Genomic DNA, 17,947 nt, shown 5'->3' on the forward strand with positions numbered 1-17,947 from the left:
TTGGAACCTTTGAGATTCCCTGCAAGACATGACACAAACTTACTCTGAATAATTTCCATCACCAAAATGACATTGCCTGGATTAAGTTGTGGATTCGGGACATTGTTTTCCAAATGCTACCTACCCATAAGAAAAATAGCCTGGAGACACATTTATGCTTCAGTTAGGTTTCACTTCACATTTGGCTTGTTTGGAGGACAGTGGGAGAAGTGAGTATGTAAAACAGCCACCTACAGTGGCTCCTCCCACTACCGCCATTCAAGAGTTGCCCATCCTGAGGGGACTATGAATTGGCCTTGATCATTCTGGGGACATATTGTTGTAAATGTTTCTCTTTCATTCTTCTCTTTTCTGAGAGCTCATTCCCAAAAAGAATTGAAGGATAAAAACTTGTAGTGTGATGTTTAATGCAGCATGTGCAGCATGGAGACAAGGTGGCGGCCAGTCTATTCTCTGGTGTTAATATTAACCTTGCTTATATACGTTGTGATGTACCTTCACTTTTCATTCTTTAGTGGTCAAACGGCCACTCATCCTGAGGCAAATACCAACCACCACATGACATTATTGAATAGTCATTGGTAACACAATTAAACCTTCTTCATTTTACCCAGAAGACCCAGGAACAAACACGACCAACAGGAACATACCTCAATAACGCAACATAACATCCCCGATACATAACTTCTTTGCAATAGCTTCGTCGAATCTCCCACAATATGGCAGAGTAACATGATAAATGGAAGACAGGTTGTGTCTGAGGCCTCCACCTTATTGAGAGCGTAGAAGCCAATAAAGATGACAGATACATTAGACCAGGGGTCACCAACCTTTTTGAACCGGAGAGCTGCTTCCTGGATGCCGATTAATGCGAAAGGCTAATAGTTTGATACACACTTCTAAAATCACAAATTTGTCTTAAAAATAACACAATTAAAGTTAAATTAAATAATTATCATATTACTCAATTAGTGAAGACACTGATCATGCTAATGATTTCTCACAATAATTATCAACAATGATTTAACAAGGTAGGAAACAGGGAACCGTAGCCCTTAAAATAATAATTTGATTCTAATAAAATGCTTAACTCCTCGCTTTTTTGACTGTTTAAGAGAGTCATATTTTCTGCAGAATAAAAAGTAACTTCTCAAAATGCGCTTGTGGGCTCATAATTTCAAATATTGATATATTTAATGTCAATAAATATAATAATATAAACTAATGAGTGAATGTCCAACACAGCCTGGTTAATTTTACGGCAAACATAATTATTAGCCCATAATATTTCCTATCAAGAGATGTTTAATAACTTTCATATACGTGATGTCGTCAGAAGAAAATGCAAGATGAACGAGAGAAATGTTGCGCTTCAATTGAGTTGATCGGAGTACAAGAGTCTGCACTCACGTTAGTAGATGTGAAGCATGACGTCACTACTGTAGTTGTTGTGTGGTTATCAGAAACCTGGTCACGTCCTCCGTCTTGTGACATACACACAGACAATGTGAGTCACCAATAATGTCGCCTACGTGAACAATTATTCACAAAACTTCCAAATGCTTGCGTTAACTTGGTATAGCTTAATGCGGCCGATGAGTCTGTGTCCGCAAAGAACTGCAACACATAGAATATGCCCTATAGATGATTCTACGATCTCTCCGCTTTAGCAGATCATAAATGCGCGAAAACAAGTACACAATTTTACACGAAACAAGTTCCCTTTAAAATTTACACTAAAGCAAATGTGATTATAAAAAGAAAAGAAAAAAAACATGTAGCTCACTGATAAGTGGCGCTATGTTAAGGTATTTTTAGAAGAGAGAATGAGGTCCTTGCGGTTGCCTTGATGCCCTCAGGCAACACATTGGTGACCCCCTTGGTGACCAATAAGTGTAAAGGAAGGACTTTACCTTGTATGAAAAACGCAGAGAATCTGCTTGTAAAGAAAAAGAACAGCTTTGTTAGCATAAGAAAAGAAATCGAAAAAAAAAAAAAAACACGCTGAAATTACTTGTATTCAAATGATTCCAAACCCTAGTCAGTTTGTACCTGGTAGCTAGTAGGACTGTCCCAATGCCTAAAAATCATACCTAAACGCATTTTTTTGTTATGCACGTATTTGCAGGCCACCTTTGAGAAATGGTGGGTATGCCTTAGTGTCGTCAGTGTCTGATTGGAGTGGTTTTGCTTGCTAGTGTTGAACAGGCTACATGAAATGTAAACAGGGCTGAAAATGTCTTCAGCATTAAGCCTGAAACGGGGGGTATACTCTAGCAGGACGCTTGATGATTTGGTACACATCGTAACCTAACACCGTACATTCACTGCGTTACAGCAGAGTTACCTGCACACACGCACCGCTCACTTGTCTGCACTCACTCTTTTCTACTAAGATATGGGGAAGGTCTGTGACTTCACAGAAATTAAACATGACCCATCCCCCCACAATAGCAGAGGAGACAATTTTCCCAAGGGGATCACTACAGTAAGTATCTTATGCTTTTCAGTGTGTTTATTTTCAAGCCCCAGTCTGCCCTGAATCTGCTTTTCAAAGAATGACTGCACGCTTTTAATGCCATTGCAAAAAGCCTAGTTGGCACAAGGACTGCATGGAATGGTTGCTCAACTATAATAGCTGAACGCTGGTAGAACAATACATTTGCAAGCCAACTGTTCCTTAAACTCAAGGTCTAATTTTAAGAAGTCCTCTGCTGGAGACACGGTGAATGACATCAAATGTTTAGCATTTGACGCGGGGGTAAAAGTCTTAGATAGTACTAGCCAGGCCACGTGTCTCTGATCTCTCATTTCCATCTGTGTGGTACAATATTTCATTGGCCAAGTTATTGGCCTCCATTTCCTCTCCATTTCAATGTCATACATTTTGGATTGTGATACTGTAACAATAAGAGCCAAACCAAGACACTTCACGCTAGCTCCCCGGGCGCTGCACAAATGTTGATTTCTGCACGTCTGCATGAATCAGCAATTTTGAGACAATAAATTGCAAAAATCTGCTAAAATCAAAAGTGAGAATGTTGCTGGGCCTCAGTACGTCATGTACAGGTCGAAGCTAGCTAAACAAGGTTTAGCCCGGTTAGGATTTTAAAATGATATACAAATATATATAATACTTTGTAATATATAATTCATAAAACATTTCAAAGCATCAGCGTAGCAAAAGCGGTTTGCGCTAGGAAGTTTGCGCTAATCTACGTCGCTCTCTAGCGCCCCCTTCACGAACGCGCCGATAAAAACCCAACTTAGCTAATTTACACAGCAGCTGCATTTCCCCGCGGCCAGAAGCGCATTTACAACTTTCAATGGTTGGATGAACGTCGTGGCGGCGTCTCGCGCGGACTTGCGAAGTGCTGGCGACCAGCTCGGCTTGTCAGATACTCCAGCAGCCTTCCTGTGTCTGGGCAGCTACTAGTTGTTCTGGAGGCTCCCACAGCCGCTCCGGGCGGCCCGGCCTCGCCTCGCGACGCCGCGTGCGGCGTGTTCTCTGCGTCGGCACCGTGACGCGGACTGACGGGAGAAAAAACGCTCAGGGGAAAAATCGGAATTACCTTTCAGCGGCGCTGTCTCGGCATCCTCGGCTCACTCGTCTCTCCACGGTAAAATGGCTGCAACAACAGTGGCGTGGATGACAGAGCGAGGGGCGGGGGCTGCCGGGGAGAGAGGGGGCGGGCTCTGAGCTCTGCCGACGGGTGGGGGTGGGGATCGGACCGGCGTCGCCGAAGTGTGGGGTTGGCTCCAGAAAATACCACCAAAAACCACAACCAAACAATCATTTTACGCCTACTTGACTAATTTTACTTTAACTAATTTCAAAACACATTGTGTCCAAAACACCATAGTCGAGAAAAGCTGTGATTTCATAAAGGGGCGGGGCTTAAAGGGGCGGGGCTTGTTTATTCTATTTAAAATCAAAGTTCTATTAAGTATGTTAGGAAACTAATTATGATTTATCAGTAAGTAACATTTTTTTTATTGATATAAATTACTATCACTTGTTGTTAAATTGCCCAAGGGTAGGTTTTTTTTGCTATTGTCTTTCAGTTTGTGCTTATTTCACCACTAGCATTGTTTGTCACTGAGCTGAGCGCCGTGGCCCCCCACATGCTGCCCTCCTCTGTAGAGGAGGCCCCTTACAGCCCTAGGTGATCTGTGTGAAAGGATGTAGCTTTGGGTTCGAGGTAACAGAGTCAACAGAGCCAGGTTCCCAACTAGCTCCCCTACTTGTCCTGGCCCCCCTTTACCGTCCAGACAGGGATCGGCACACTAGGCCTGAGGGCCATGGTAGTGCTCCACACAACATGGAGGTGAATGGACAGCTCTTGAGTAAGTGTAACTGTAAACCATGAAGGAGGAGGTGTAATGATGTGGGGCTGCTTTGCTGGTGATGTTAACGATTCTTTACCAATGATCCCAAGCACAATTCTCGGTTATATAAGAGCTATTTTTCTTCCACAATAATGTAGCTGGATATGGACTGGATCCAAATGCATAACTACGATGGTTAACTAAGATGGTTTGGGAATAGTTGGACCAGAGAGCCAACAAGTAGCTGACACCTCTTTTTTTAACCACGCCAGGTAACTACCTCCTAGGTCTGACTTAGGGCCCAGAATGTACCAAACCGTCATCAAGTAAAAGGTGGCTACTTTGAAGAATGAAAAAAATAAACCCCATCTTATGAAGCTCTATCCTGTGTTTGCACAACAGGACCTGATTCAGCAAGTGATTTGCACTCAAAGGTAAGGGCCAAATCTTTTGAAGGAAATTTTCACATTCTTGACAGAAAATTGGTTCATACAAGGTGTCAGGGAACCCATTCATATTGAGACTGAAGGACACCCTCTGAATAGAACAGGTGGCCTAAGGCACAATCTCTCACTATCTTACAACAGAGCTCTTTTGTTAGTGCTCAGGTGGTCACACATGAAAGTCAGGTGGGGAAAAACAAGACACCCAGGGTTACTGTTAAATGCTACAGGATTAGGAACTCCACAGGGTTTAAAAAGCCTGCTGCTTTAGCCAGTCAGAAGCGACAAACCTGTGGAGATATAAGTGACACACCTTCAAGAATTAAAAACAATACCAGACTTTAATGAACAGCAGGTATGGGAGACCAAGGTTTGAATCCTGTCTGGGTCACCGGGTGTGACACTCTGTATTAGCAGAACATTAGTAGTACAAAAGGAAATATACATTAACAAAGAAAGTAAGTCTATGTTGAAAATCTTTCATGTCTGAAGGTCATGAAAATAAAAAATTGACCAACTTCAGTTAGAGAGATATTAAAGTTAAGAGAGATGATAAAAATATTTGACCTTATTAACATTATTTCATTTACAGTTAACATTCATTCCAAGCTGACAGAACACCATGTTCATGATCATGTTCAGCCACAACAGCATTAGTGAACTGATGTCTGACCAGATCTGACAAATTGTGGCCTTCCAGTAGCATCACCTTTATTTCCAAGTAGACTGATGCAATGATCTCAGGAACAAAACATTAACACACAACAAAAAACAAAACCAACTCCCAGTCTTTTAGTCTGCAGGCACCTCATCAATGAACCAGTCAATTATTGATGTTGTGAGCTCGCCTGCAGAATGTCCAGTGATGTTCAACTGTATTCTCATTAGCCCGTTCACTCATGTGGTGAACACGTGTGTTGCGTATGGTGAAACCCTGTTAAATCACACAACAGAGATTAGTCACATCACCGCAGGCAAAGCAACAGATGTCTACTTAGATGTATTTTATAAAATAAACCCTTAAAAAACAGGCATTTGGTCGTTTTTGGCAACAAAAAAAGAAAAACATAGAAACATGGAATGAAAACAGTGACAAAGCAGTCAAATCATCACAATAGATGATTTAAAAGAAAAGCCACACACCGCCTTGGAGATAAAGTCAAGCAGATGGACACGTAAGCTGACTTCCTGTTGGTAGTCACATGGTCCGAAGGTGAAGGACACCTGGTAGTCTCTGGTGTCCATCATGTGTTTGTTCCACTTTGTGAAACTGCTGGAGATGGACTCCAGCATAGCATGAACCTATTAAGAGCAAGGGTAGGTTTATCATAGGGGGAAATAATCAAAGAATATTAATAAACTATCAACACAATTCAAACCAAAGTACCCACTGACCTTGGTAGTAATGGTGAGCTGAGTGATGATAACAGCGACAGGGTTGGAGTACTTGGACAACTTCCTGGTGCTGGACAACTCCACCACCTCCTCATAAATGTCAGTGGGGTAGGGCAGTAGGGGTTTTGGATCGCCCAAGCACTGGATCAGGGGTTCAATCTGATAGAAGTCGGCCTCTTTCCTGAGCAACTCTGTCTCCTTGAAGTCACATGGTAGCGACAGTTCTGACGTCCGCAGGAAGTTGAGAACGTAGCTAAAACAGCAGAAACACAGAAGATCACTGAAAAAACTGCTCAGGTACCCGCTGTTCACCGTCATTCTGCTGCAAACCCCGTCTTCTAATCCTAGAATTTCAAAAGGGTCGAAGCTAGTTGACAGATTGAAGACCAGGTAGACATGGACGCCAATGTGCACACTACTGTTAAACATTGGTTTTTGGCACTAGAACACAAACAAACTCTGTTACATAGCAATATTTGGGATCCAAGCCTAATGAGACAGGACGAAGAGTTACAGCTTCAAATGAAGTTTGAAGAATGCAAAATGATGCTAAGATATGTTTATCTATTGTAAATCCCTGGTTATAGTTGATCAACCTGTATGTCCATTGCTTACCCATTTGTAAATATCATCCATATTTTCTCCAGCACGTACTACTTATAGCACTTCTGGTTAGACCTGAACTGCATTTCGTTGCCCTGTAATTGTACACGTGTAATAACAATGAAGTTGAATCTAATCTAATCTAAAATGATCAAAGTCTTGACTCAAACAAAACAACTGACAATCTGTAAGAAATCACTGACCACATATTGTGCTACTCGACAGGAGACATGGAACGTGTCCACCATCTGATCCATCTTAGGACTCACCGAAACAGTGGGCCATCACGGTCAATGAAGTAGTTTCCATGTGCATCCTTGACAGTTGGGAGGTCTCCTCTGAACATGGCTCCCAGCATGGAGTCTGGATATCGTTGCAGTGTGGACAGAGATGTGCTGTAGACACAGCCGCCCACATTCAGAGTCACTAGCTCCCCCATCTGAACGAAGCAGGAACACACGGCACATATGAGCTTTAATCTGGCAAATTTAAATAAAACAAAACTAATTATGTATTTTATTTTAACATCAGATCCATTGAATAAATTTACAGGTGCTCTCACCAAGTTATTTCTTATTAGATTAGTCATTTACCTGATTTCATTCGTATTTGCACCAGCAAAGACTGGTTAATGCACATATCTGCAACTCTGTATTCAAATACCATTTAAGGAGCCCTGGTTGCAGATTGTGGTCCTTGAATTTCCTAACTGTAGATAAATGTATCCAGTATCAAATAAAGGCAATAAGGACAAAACTCCTGAAGCTGACAGACAGTTTTTGTAAGAATAGATGTAAAATAGCAGAAACACAGCATGATGGTTGGGCCACAGTGACACACATTGTTCAACAGTGACACACACCATGTGGCATAGGTCTCCATTCTCCATTTGTCCGTGCTCAGACAATAGATGTTTCAGGTCAGACTGTCGAGAAGATCATTTCTGTGTGAACAACTGCAACAAGAGGATTAACAGCTGTGATGTAGAACAGTGAATCTGTTGCCATGGAGATGAGCAGGCAACTGATGCAGCAGCACAAGCCCTGACATAATCTGTCTGATTAGCCTTGCTTTCCTCTCCGGCCGGTCAGTTAGAAACAGGAAGGGGAGCTGTGGAACTCGCTAGTTAAAAATAAATGAGCCTTCCTCTGAGTGGCTATTGAAACTCAGACTGCATTTTCATTGTTAGATTAACCAGCTCCAGGAGAAGTTAAAATGATGCAGGGATGAAGTTTGAACATAATTAGTTCATCCATTCTGAATAAAAGCGATCTGTCAGGCAAAATATGGTGTCGCCTTCTTTCCCTGCAGATGTTCAGCTCAAACCCCTGGTAGATTCCCTCTCACTGCGTCAGCTGCAGACCGCCTCATGTCAGAGTCAGTGTGAACCTAAAGGAACGCTTAGTCAAAACAGCTGTTTCTCCTGACTTCTCTGCACCCTGAGTTCTTTTTCAACTCTATACAAAGAACAGAACTGTCCTTCAACACAGAGACAGCATTAGACAGAACACTGACTACTAAAATGCACACATATGAACTTTTAACTATGATTTTTAACTAACATTCTGCTGCTACCGAGTCGATTATATGTAAATGAATCGTAAATCACAAATCAGACTCCGTTGTGGTAAATCGTTTGTGCTTCTTTGACGCCACTAGCATAAAGTAATTAGCTGTGCGGATGCGTTAAGCCTGTAACATTTTGCCACGTGCAGTGTGAAACACCAGTAAACATGTTTACACTACCTGCTCGTAGAACACACAATGAGATGATGAGCGGCATACTGTAAATCACCACTATTTGATTCGATGATTAGCCCAACGCTGTGTGCAGAAGGCTGCTCGGCTTCATTGTATAGAAACCAAACGAAAGCGTTTCTCTGGCGCATCGAGTTAAATGTAGAAGGTTCGTCCATTCATATCTATGTCCGCTCCATTAAACAACGTGACATAAACAGGTAGCCAGCTAGCTGCTCGGCTGCCTGTTTACATCCAGCGTCAGGACAGAACTTCCGGTAAGACCTATCAAGATAAGAGCGTGCAAAATCTAAAGAAAATCTATACATTACCGTTGTATATCTATTGTATAAGACGGGAAGGTTACAGACCTTTATTTATATCTCACAAATAATAGATTACAACATAATTAACACACATTGGAATAAGCATACGGTTAACATGTCAAGAATTATCATGAGTATGATAAATTTATTTATATAATTGATAAACAATAAATGCTTTTTGTTGCCCTGTCATTAAAGTTGTATTTAATCCATACGTATAAACTGGTGGCTTGTAGTGTTTGCCTCCCACCACTAGGAGGCGACAGTAAAATCATACACGTTTTCAAAAGCAGGACACTGTGTTGTTTATTTGCAGCCACATCCTGCTGCAGATAGTTTTGTATTCTAAATCTACTGCGGATGCGTTCCAACACCAGATCGCTTTGCACACTTAACCCACTTTAATGCACACGTCGCAGAAGCGTCCGGAGGAGCGAGACTTGGTACCAGCTGAGTTTGTTCTGGCGCGACTCAGCGTTAGCTTGTAGCTTGTTAGCCTGCAGCTCAGCGATGGCCGCGCACGGAGTTTCTTTCTGCTGACTCCAACCGGACTCGGTCTCCTTCATCATGGCGAGTGAACACACCGAGACCCACGCGGGGAACCGCGTGCAAAGTGCTCCTGCGACCGACGCGAACGAGCACGATTACGCGCACACCGCGGACGGCGGCTTTGCTCCCGCAGAGGCGCCCCCGTCCTCCGGTGCCCCCGCGCCTCGCGGCGTCCACGTCAAGGCGGAGCCGGAGCCCTTCGTCTCCTCACCCGCGGAGCTGCCCGAACCCGCGGTGGGCGCGGAGGTGGACTGTCCCGGTGGAAGTGAAACGGAACCTCCGTCCCTATCGCTGTCCCTAAGCGACGACGACCCCCCAAAGCCTCCAGTCACCGGAACTGCGAGCACCGCGCGCCGCGGCCGGCGACGTGTCAACCGGCCGGAGGACGTGAACTGCGCCGGCTGCAGGTCGGAGTTTGAGAAGCAGGGCCGCTGCTTCTGTCGCAGGGCGGTGTACACCTTCACCAACCCGGAGACCGTGCAGTGGGTGTTCCCGGACTCCGTGGTCAACGACAAGTCGTTCCTGTGCGAGACGTGCGCGCAGGTCGTGAGGAGCAGGTGCAAACGCAAACATACCGGGAAGCGGTACATCTGGTTGAAGCCGCCTGAAGTGAAGCAGGTGAGAGAGAGACAGGAACACACTCGCAGACACAACACTGGACTCTAACTACTTGAGTGTTGTTTCCGTTTGTTGCAGTCACAGAAGAGAAAGAAAGGCCGCAGGATGGGGAAGAAGAGCAAAGCAGCGCTGCTGGTGAGCAAGTCCTGCTACAAGGCTGCGTTCAAAATGCTGTGGTCCGCGAAAGGCGCCCGTAAGCCCATGATGGAGTTCTGGAGTAAACAGCTGAAGGAGGAGGTGAGGATGGAAACGGCTGCTGTTTGATGCTTCCGTTAGTCACGGCTAACAGCAGGCCGTGCCCCCTGTGGTGCAGATGAAGGCGCTTTCGAGGCAGGCGGACAGTCCGTTCCATCAGAAGGTGTCCAACAGGAAGCCGCTGACGTCGTTCCCCTGGCGCCGCTGCCTGACCTGGGCCCAGGACAAGGCTCCGCTCGTCACCACCTGCCTCCGCTCACTGTTCCCTGACATCAACGCTCTCTCCAAAAGCAGCCAGTGAGTTCGAGTTCACAACCTGTAACACGAGGAACTCGGCCGGTTGATAGTTTCAAGCCTTTGCATTTAAATTGGCCAGATGTGGGCCAGAGGTCTAACGATGGTCTGATGTTTGTCTGCCGTAGCCAGGTGTCGGAGGAGCAGGCCCAGATGTTACTAGAGCGTCGAACAGTGGTGACGCTCTCTGTCCCGCTCTTCACGAGAAACATCTGGAAAAACAACTTCCTGCAGGCTGCTCTAGGCGCCGAGCTCCGCTTGCAAGGCTGTGCTGGTTCTGCCCTGGATGCTCTCAACACTATGGGACTCTGTCAAAACAAAGACACCGTCAGGTTACTGCTGCACAGGCTCCAGAACGGCGAGAAAACCGTGAGTGTAAATATTTAAACATGCATTGTAAATTAGATTAGTACCAACAAAAAAACATGCATGAAGCAGTTTCAGGCTCACGCCAGCACAGGGGTAGCTGCTAGGTTCTGTTTATGTAATACACAGTTTATGTTTACATGTTTAAATTTTAACTTTGCGCTCTCTCCTGTCAGACATCACACAACAGACACCAGAGGATGATGATGACACCAGAGCAGCTTAAAGGAGAAGCCTTGATGGATGGAGAGGACGAGGAAGAGGATGTTGAGAAGGAAGAAGAGGAAGGAGAAGATGATGAGGAGGAAGAGGAGGAGGAGGAAGAAGAAGAAGAGGAGGAGGAAGAGGAGGAGGAGGAAATGGCAGAAGAGGAGGAAGTGGAAGAGGAAGAGGTGCAGGATGGAGTGCAAGAAGATGAGGAGGAGGAGGAGGATCAAGTAGCAGAGGAAGAAGAGAAGAGGAGAAAGAAGAATGTTAAGAAGCAGAGGAAGGAGCAGAAGAGAAAGCAGAGTGGGAAACGAAAGGCAAACGAGAGAGAGGAAGACGAGGGTGAAGAGGGATCAGTGCAGAAGAAGAATAGGGTGGTAGTAGTGAGGCTCGGGCTCCTAAAGGGACACTCAGAGGTTGGACTGTCCGACCTGTCGGCTCCATGAGACTGTGAAAACCCTGCTCATAGACTAAACTGACCACAACCACACACAAGGCAGCAGGACAGACGCCCTGCTCAGCCTCTGTGTGTCAAAGCCTTCTGGGATTTGTAGGAAGTCAGGACCTGTAGAGGACCACTGATAAAAGCTTTACATTTGGAGTTTGTGACATTAAAAAGAAGTTTTACCCTTGTTTCAGAATAACGTAGCAATGAAACCCCAGCTCTTGCTTCATCAGAAGATTTGATAATTGCAAAAGTGATGGTCTAATGTATTGCTGTTGCCCAATTAATTACTTGAATACTTGTCCCACCCGAGAGTAAAATCAATAAAATATGTACAAAAAGGGAAAATTAAAAACAATTCACAAACGTTGCTATTTATCTGTCAAAACATCTGTATTACGTGAATTAACTGGTTGCTGTCAGGCTGTAAATTGGTTAAAGATGTACTTACATGGTTTTGAGTTTCTTTACTTTTCGCTGTGACTCCCTGATGACATGCATGTTTACCTCATGCCAGTTACATCAGTGTGTGTGTGTGCGTGTGTGCGTGAAACTAAGGGTGTCACTGAGATGCAGCTGGATCACATTCATTTAGCAAAGAATGTGTCCCCAAAATCCCCAAACATAAATTTGACCAAAAACATGTTCTCAGTTTTGATGACATTCAGACATAGACACTCTTTATTGATCCCCTAAGGAAATTATTTTCTCTGCATTTAACCTATACTCATACAAGGAGTAGCAGTGAGCAGCCACACGTGGCGCTCAGGGATTTGACTTAACAAGTCTCAAAGTGGCTGAAATAAAAATTGTACAGTGTTTAGTTAATACACTCAATGTGAACTTTGGGTCTCCTGGACCTTCCTGGATGGATTTAAATTCAACACATTTGATATAATAAACATTATGTTGTTAAAATATTGTGAGTTTAAAAATTAAAAACAACTTAATCTGATTGTTTCCTGGTTTTGTCTTAGACAAATTTCTCAAGTAATACATTTCATTTTTATCAACTAACCTTTGATCTTTGTAGAGGAAATTATGCAGCGACTCCACTTGAGCTGCTCATGTATAAAGTATAAAGCTGCTATTATTAAACCTTCTTTGTAAAATATCCAACAGTTAGAAGAGCATCGAGATTTTTAGTTCATCTTGTCCCCATCACAACAGAAATGGTTTGAGTCTCAGGCTGTTCAGGTCTTGTGCATATGTAGACAGAATATTGTTTGACTGTTTTTGCACAAAGGAAAAGATTTGACATTAATCAGTTTTGTGTTTTAAATAACTGTTTTTTGACCTAATGAGGGAGATTTGCTATGATTGACTTTGAACCACCTACAAAATTAATTACAGATTACAGTTCTCAACTGTCCCTGAATGCCTCAAACTCGTAGACCCATTGATCCTCCCTGAGCTTCATGTTCATGATTTCAGGTCTTTATTTATTTTTCTTTCCCATGATGTTATAAAATAATAATTTTCAATCAAGTTGAAGACTGTGATGTTTTCATGGTTGGTCTCAGATGTGCTTCCTGTCTGATACAGATCAGGTTCCTGTAATTTGCCAATAAAGTATTTAAAGCTTTGACTCAAACCTTTCTCTCTTTTCTGTCACTGTCTTTGTTTTCGCAGATTTTGATTTGCCAAATGTTCCTTTATAGACCAATTATCTCCATTTCTCTAAATAAAATCTTGCTAATCACTGGACAGAGGAATAGAAACTTATGTGACTGGACAGGTTTTATTTTTGTAACAGAGTAAATTACAGCAACATCATCCACAGAGCTGCTGCAGCTAAAATAAATACTCCTGACCACACTTCAGCTCTTGGCTGGTTCGCTCTTCACTGCTGCTTTTAGAGACAGATCCGAATGAGTGTGAGGAAAGACTGACTATAATGCATATGTGGGAACGTCATTAAAGCAAAACTGCTGAGAGGAGAGCACAAGTGGAACAGTCAGCAAGAAAACACCAGAGCAAGACAGGCTGGAGCCTGAATAAAGTGTGGTAAACTGCTCCTACTCTGTCAAATGCCTGGTTAAAATGATGAATAGATGCAAGCTGAAGGATGAGAGTTAATATTTATTGTTTTTACCCAACTTCCTGTTTTGTTGTGCTCACTCAGCAGTAGTGTTTTCAAACAAACATCCAGAAAAACATTAAAAACTTACAGGCAAGTTTTATTTTGAAGGGGCGGAAACGGTACCACACACACACAGAGTTCGGTCAAGGTTGTCACTAAAGTGGATGAGGAGTGGACCGGACTTGGTGTGCAGGTTTGACAACTGTGCGCTTTATAACCAACATCTTGCTGGAAACGTAACAATCTGGAACGTTTTGTATTTTTTTTTTTTAATGAACCGTTTTGTCTGTATATACACACGGTTCAAATATTTTAATCAGACAATGTTTCCACCGTCTGTGGGACCAAAGAGGCCTCAGTGGGTTTGTCCTGTGTGCGTTTCACACATTGAGGGTCTTTTTGACAGAGAAGATGATGTCTTTGATTTGCGGCAGACTGTGGTCCTCCAGGATCTTAGCGTACGGCATGGGGATGTCCACGCCAGTCACCCTGGTGACCGGAGCATCAAGGTAGTTGAAGGCAGGACCTAAATACAGGCACAAGGATTTAAGATCTTATATTATTGGGCTAGTAATTATGACAACTGTGAATGAACTGCATTCTATGAAAATATGTAGAAGGTAGAGCTGTTGATCATTTACTGAGGAGGGTTGGTAGTTTTCAGCAGCTTCTTTTGCACCAGTCATGTATTTGAATCGGGCTTTTCTTTTCTGTAACTGATTTTATATCTTTCTAATTATATATATTCCTTATTTTATTTTAAGGCTGAAGCTTTTCGATTTACTGTTTCTATTACAACAATAGAAACAGAACAATATGAATGCAATACTCCCAAGTCTCCTGCAGCTCATCTTACCTTCCATGATCCTGGCACAGATCTCGGCTCCCACCCCAAACTGAGGCCAGCCACCTTCCACCGTCACCAGGTGGTTCGTCTTCATGACGCTGGCCTCAATACTCTCCACATCCATAGGACGGATGGTCCGCAGGTTAATCACCTGACAGAAAGGAAACAGTCAACAGTTAACAGCGCTCAGCACAGATCACCTGCAGCAGGTGTTACATTTTTTCCTCTACCTCACACTCGATTCCGTCCTTTGCGAGGACAGCGGCAGCGTCCAGACAGTGACCAACGAACCGGGAATGAGAAACCATGGTGATGTGATTTCCTGGAACACAAAAATAAAGAAGAACGTGTCACTCAGGAAAAATAAATAATCCAGCGCGTCAGAGCCTGTAAAGCACAGCTTCAGTCTCACCTTGTCTCTCGATCTTGGCTTTGCCAATGGGAATGGTGAAGTCTTTGGACTGTGACTCCTCTGACATCTCAAAGGGAACGCCGTACATCAGCTCATTCTCCAGGAACACCACTACAAAAGACACATAATCAGGCCGAGTTCAGCACCACAGTCAAAGCATTAAACATATAAATCTACTATAGCAACACATGAAGACAAATATAATTTGAACCTCAGAGGGTTACGATCAAATTAGAACCTTGTTTTGGGAAACCCATATCACCTCACTTCAACAAAGTGTCTGTGTTAATGAAGAGACACTCTGTGGTGTGATGCTTCACCTGGGTTGTCATCTCTGATGGCTGCTTTCAGGAGACCTTTGGCATCTTCTGCGTTCCAGGGACTCACAACTTTCAGACCTGGGCAATGAGCGTACCTGCAGACAAACAGCAGTTTATGACTAGTTTATTAAACTTTTAATGTTCAATTAAGTGCCAAGTTGTCCGGCATGGAGAGAAAATGGACTTTCTCTAGCAAGTCCATTTAGAATCAAGGCAACTTTGTGTGGAGTTGCCTGGACCTGACACAGCAAGTGGGTGAGTGTGTTGATGACGAGACAAACATGCAGAATGCTACTTTTCGTCAACAATGCTATGAGAACATACATAAATGGGTAAAATCTGTTTGTGTGCGAGTGCTACATGTGTGAACAGACAACTCGGCCTAATGCCCTGTCATGACCCAACATAGTTGAGATTGCATGTCTGACAGAGGCTTGGGATACATTTACTATTAGTTTAAAATAGCAGTGACTGAGATCAGTGAATCTGAAAATACAGTCACATGCTTTTTGTCCTATTCATTCTGCTGTATCTGTTACATTTTGAGTGCAAACAAAGACACCATAAAATGGGTTAGTGATTAAATAGACAGTGATATTGATCTAAAAAGGTTTTAGCTCATAAACAGTATGAACCGTATCAGGAGATACGCACCATGCAGCAAAGCATTGTGAGTGTTGCGCTGCCACGCCTGCCGACGCGCCGTTGGGGCCCCTGAAGACGATGGGCACGGCCTGCAGACCAGCTGACATGTAGTAGGTCTTTGCTGCAGAGTTGATGACCTGGTCGATGGCTTGCATGGAGAAGTTGAAGGTCATGAACTCACAGATGGGTCTCAGGCCGGCCTAAAGTGACAACAGATTAATAATAAAGCGCTGTAGAAAGCTATGCTCATAAACAAACACGTTTCATGACAGTAATTAAGGTGATGTTCAACAGAATACAAACACATTTATAGTTTTCTTGTCATTATATCTAAGGGTTTTATAAGACAATATCTGTTCATTATACTTTAGGTATGAGCTCTATCGCTTAGTAAACAATACTAACAGCCTCGATAATTTAAATAATATCCAGTTTAATTATGTCTGGTATATTGACACAGGATTTTTTTTTCTAATAATGGTTATGTTTTTTTCCTATAACATCTGTAGAGTTCAACATGCTGCCACTGGTTGAAGGTGAACGTTTCTAAGCGGTGTTTCATCACCAAGGCAATGTGTCTCACTATGCTAACAAACAGAAACTCACCATAGCAGAACCAACAGCAATGCCAGCAAATCCCATCTGCACCAGAGAGAGAAAGATGTCAATTACACAATATGAAAGAACATTTCCTGCTTGTCTGACAGAGTCTTTCCATCACACAACAAGAACAGATTGAATTTAGTGGACAACAGAGAGTGTGAGGGTCTCACCTCTGAGATTGGAGTATCAATGACGCGCTTGTCTCCATACTTCTTCCACAGCCCTCTGCTTACCTACACACACACACACACACACACACACACACACACACACAATTAGAAACTCACTATATTAGACATTACTATGCAAACAGAAACTCTAAATCCAAATCCAGAATGTGCAGCAGACACCCATCAACTTTACCGTTTAGCCATAATGTCTTTTTGTTAACCTGGTCCCATGATGAACATCTACTCACCTTGTAGGCACCATCATACTGAGCCACCTCCTCCCCCATCAGAAACACCCGCTCATCCCTCTCCATCTCCTCATCCATCGCCTGATTCAGGGCATCACGGACGGTCACCTGATAAGAAGGCAGCTCCACAGTCAATATAAGATCACCACTAACGCTCTCTAATACTTTGCGTGCACTGCAAAGGAGCTAAGAGGGAGTCGGCATAAAAACCAAAACAAAATCCACAACCTGAAAAAACAAAAAAACACCTTTACAGCCTAGTTCCTTTGACAGCTTTTAAACTACCGGTCTACAATAGCAAAGTGACGCATTAACAGTGGCAGAAATATACCACTAAACGTAGATTACTTAGATGAAGAGTGTATTTCAGCTGTAGTTTGTCATTACAATATGTATCTGCTGAAAACAAAATAAAAACAAACACAAACTGTTAGCTGTATTAGCGAAAGTTAGCCTGCTAGCTGCTATCACTGACCTGGGCAGCGGCCGGAACACTCCTGTGAAATCCCCGCTGCCGCACAGCCGACACGGCATTCTGACGAAGAGGGAGAGAGACGCAAACAACGATATGAATCAGCAAAAACCGCAACAGTCACACAAAAGCATTCATTTATAGGAGATCTCGTACCTTTCCACAGCGGAGAAAGCACCTCAGGGACAGCGCCATCTTCAACCTGTCCTCTGCCGGGGAAAGGGGCGGGGTCTCGACGACGTGAGGAGACTTCAACCAATCAATACTGCAGTTTGTAAGTCAGTTGAAACATGTCATAACATGGAGCCAATCACCGCGACTCAAAAGACACGGAGGCGGGTCAAACTCAAAGAGTGAGGAAAAAAACCCAAGGACACTGTGCTGTCATGTGTACAGAAAACCAGGCCTGCTCTGATCGAAATAGCCCGATAATGTCACCCTTCTATAAATAACCCAAACTCTGGCTGGGCTGGTTCTGAACACATTACTTATAGCGTTCAGTAAAAGTATTTCTTTAAAAAAAATCTGCAAGCACCTGTGTTTTACAGCAGAGGGCAGCAGAGACCTGTGACCGGAGCTCAGCACGAGACTGAAATTCTTCAAATATCTAGAATAGCGCAACTGTCTCCTTGATCAAAAA

At 43.4% G+C, this 17,947-nt stretch overlaps 4 protein-coding genes and 1 long non-coding RNA gene across 8 annotated transcripts in view; 2 read left to right on the forward strand and 3 right to left on the reverse strand.

Moving 5' to 3' along the window:
• ccdc71 (coiled-coil domain containing 71) overlaps nucleotides 1-3,709 on the reverse strand; it is a 35,008-nt gene extending 31,299 nt beyond the window's left edge. Inside the window, exon 1 of one of the 3 annotated variants that reach the window (XM_029151216.3) lies at nucleotides 3,573-3,709. Coding sequence is in view for 1 of the 3 variants with exons in the window: in XM_055509170.1 (XP_055365145.1) it covers nucleotides 3,280-3,314 (35 nt within the window). In the remaining 2 variants the exon portion in view is untranslated. Of the gene's footprint in view, nucleotides 1-1,410; nucleotides 3,252-3,279; nucleotides 3,503-3,572 lie in introns of those variants that run through there. The other 2 variants (XM_055509170.1, XM_029151217.3) reach the window with 2 other exon arrangements.
• LOC121202265 (uncharacterized) lies at nucleotides 3,484-7,135 on the forward strand. Its single transcript, XR_008694812.1, has 3 exons — nucleotides 3,484-3,620; nucleotides 4,602-4,763; nucleotides 6,996-7,135. It is a non-coding gene; the product is annotated as an uncharacterized LOC121202265 (long non-coding RNA).
• On the reverse strand, nucleotides 5,095-10,160 carry kctd6a (potassium channel tetramerization domain containing 6a). Of its 2 annotated transcripts, none has more exons than XM_029151744.3 (6): nucleotides 10,020-10,160; nucleotides 7,633-7,737; nucleotides 7,040-7,209; nucleotides 6,168-6,420; nucleotides 5,916-6,074; nucleotides 5,095-5,706 (listed from the first exon to the last, which is right to left on the reverse strand). In XM_029151744.3, the coding sequence occupies exons 2-6, from the start codon at nucleotides 7,657-7,659 to the stop codon at nucleotides 5,596-5,598; spliced, it is 720 nt and encodes a 239-aa protein (XP_029007577.1). In that variant the 5' UTR covers nucleotides 7,660-7,737; nucleotides 10,020-10,160; the 3' UTR covers nucleotides 5,095-5,595. The 2 variants fall into 2 exon arrangements, with proteins under 2 accessions (XP_029007577.1, XP_029007575.1); XM_029151742.3 differs by lacking the exon at nucleotides 10,020-10,160 and adding an exon at nucleotides 8,517-8,795 and having other exon boundaries at nucleotides 7,633-7,725.
• LOC129604148 (bromo and FHA domain-containing protein DDB_G0267958-like) lies at nucleotides 9,101-11,962 on the forward strand. The gene is made up of 5 exons (XM_055509169.1): nucleotides 9,101-10,000; nucleotides 10,079-10,237; nucleotides 10,314-10,492; nucleotides 10,618-10,858; nucleotides 11,032-11,962. The coding sequence occupies exons 1-5, from the start codon at nucleotides 9,401-9,403 to the stop codon at nucleotides 11,506-11,508; spliced, it is 1,656 nt and encodes a 551-aa protein (XP_055365144.1). The 5' UTR covers nucleotides 9,101-9,400; the 3' UTR covers nucleotides 11,509-11,962.
• A 1,267-nt stretch (nucleotides 11,963-13,229) lies between these two features.
• Nucleotides 13,230-17,574, reverse strand: pdhb (pyruvate dehydrogenase E1 subunit beta). Its single transcript, XM_029151540.3, has 11 exons — nucleotides 17,464-17,574; nucleotides 17,311-17,370; nucleotides 16,836-16,943; nucleotides 16,588-16,650; nucleotides 16,421-16,456; nucleotides 15,824-16,014; nucleotides 15,170-15,264; nucleotides 14,850-14,960; nucleotides 14,668-14,759; nucleotides 14,447-14,588; nucleotides 13,230-14,116 (listed from the first exon to the last, which is right to left on the reverse strand). The coding sequence occupies exons 1-11, from the start codon at nucleotides 17,500-17,502 to the stop codon at nucleotides 13,971-13,973; spliced, it is 1,083 nt and encodes a 360-aa protein (XP_029007373.1). The 5' UTR covers nucleotides 17,503-17,574; the 3' UTR covers nucleotides 13,230-13,970.
• Between the last annotated feature and the right edge of the window lie 373 nt (nucleotides 17,575-17,947).

The sequence above is a fragment of the Betta splendens genome, chromosome 5 (genome assembly GCF_900634795.4).
Source record: "Betta splendens chromosome 5, fBetSpl5.4, whole genome shotgun sequence".
Classification (NCBI taxonomy): domain Eukaryota; kingdom Metazoa; phylum Chordata; class Actinopteri; order Anabantiformes; family Osphronemidae; genus Betta; species Betta splendens.

Excerpts from the sequence above, each read along its gene's own strand:
- pdhb (XM_029151540.3), bottom strand. The coding sequence starts at position 17,502 with ATGGCGCTGTCCCTGAGGTGCTTTCTCCGCTGTGGAAAG. Across the intron at positions 14,961-15,169 it reads CATCAGAGATGACAACCCAG|TGGTGTTCCTGGAGAATGAG; the intron begins GTGAAGCATCAC and ends TGTCTTTTGTAG. Across the intron at positions 14,117-14,446 it reads CTGTGCCAGGATCATGGAAG|GTCCTGCCTTCAACTACCTT; the intron begins GTAAGATGAGCT and ends GCCTGTATTTAG.
- LOC129604148 (XM_055509169.1), top strand. The coding sequence starts at position 9,401 with ATGGCGAGTGAACACACCGAGACCCACGCGGGGAACCGCGTGCAAAGT. Across the intron at positions 10,001-10,078 it reads AGCCGCCTGAAGTGAAGCAG|TCACAGAAGAGAAAGAAAGG; the intron begins GTGAGAGAGAGA and ends CGTTTGTTGCAG. Across the intron at positions 10,859-11,031 it reads TCCAGAACGGCGAGAAAACC|ACATCACACAACAGACACCA; the intron begins GTGAGTGTAAAT and ends CTCTCCTGTCAG.
- kctd6a (XM_029151744.3), bottom strand. The coding sequence starts at position 7,659 with ATGGAGAATGGAGACCTATGCCACATG. Across the intron at positions 7,210-7,632 it reads ATGGAGACCTATGCCACATG|ATGGGGGAGCTAGTGACTCT; the intron begins GTGTGTGTCACT and ends TGCTTCGTTCAG. Across the intron at positions 6,421-7,039 it reads CGTGATGGCCCACTGTTTCG|CTACGTTCTCAACTTCCTGC; the intron begins GTGAGTCCTAAG and ends CTGCTGTTTTAG.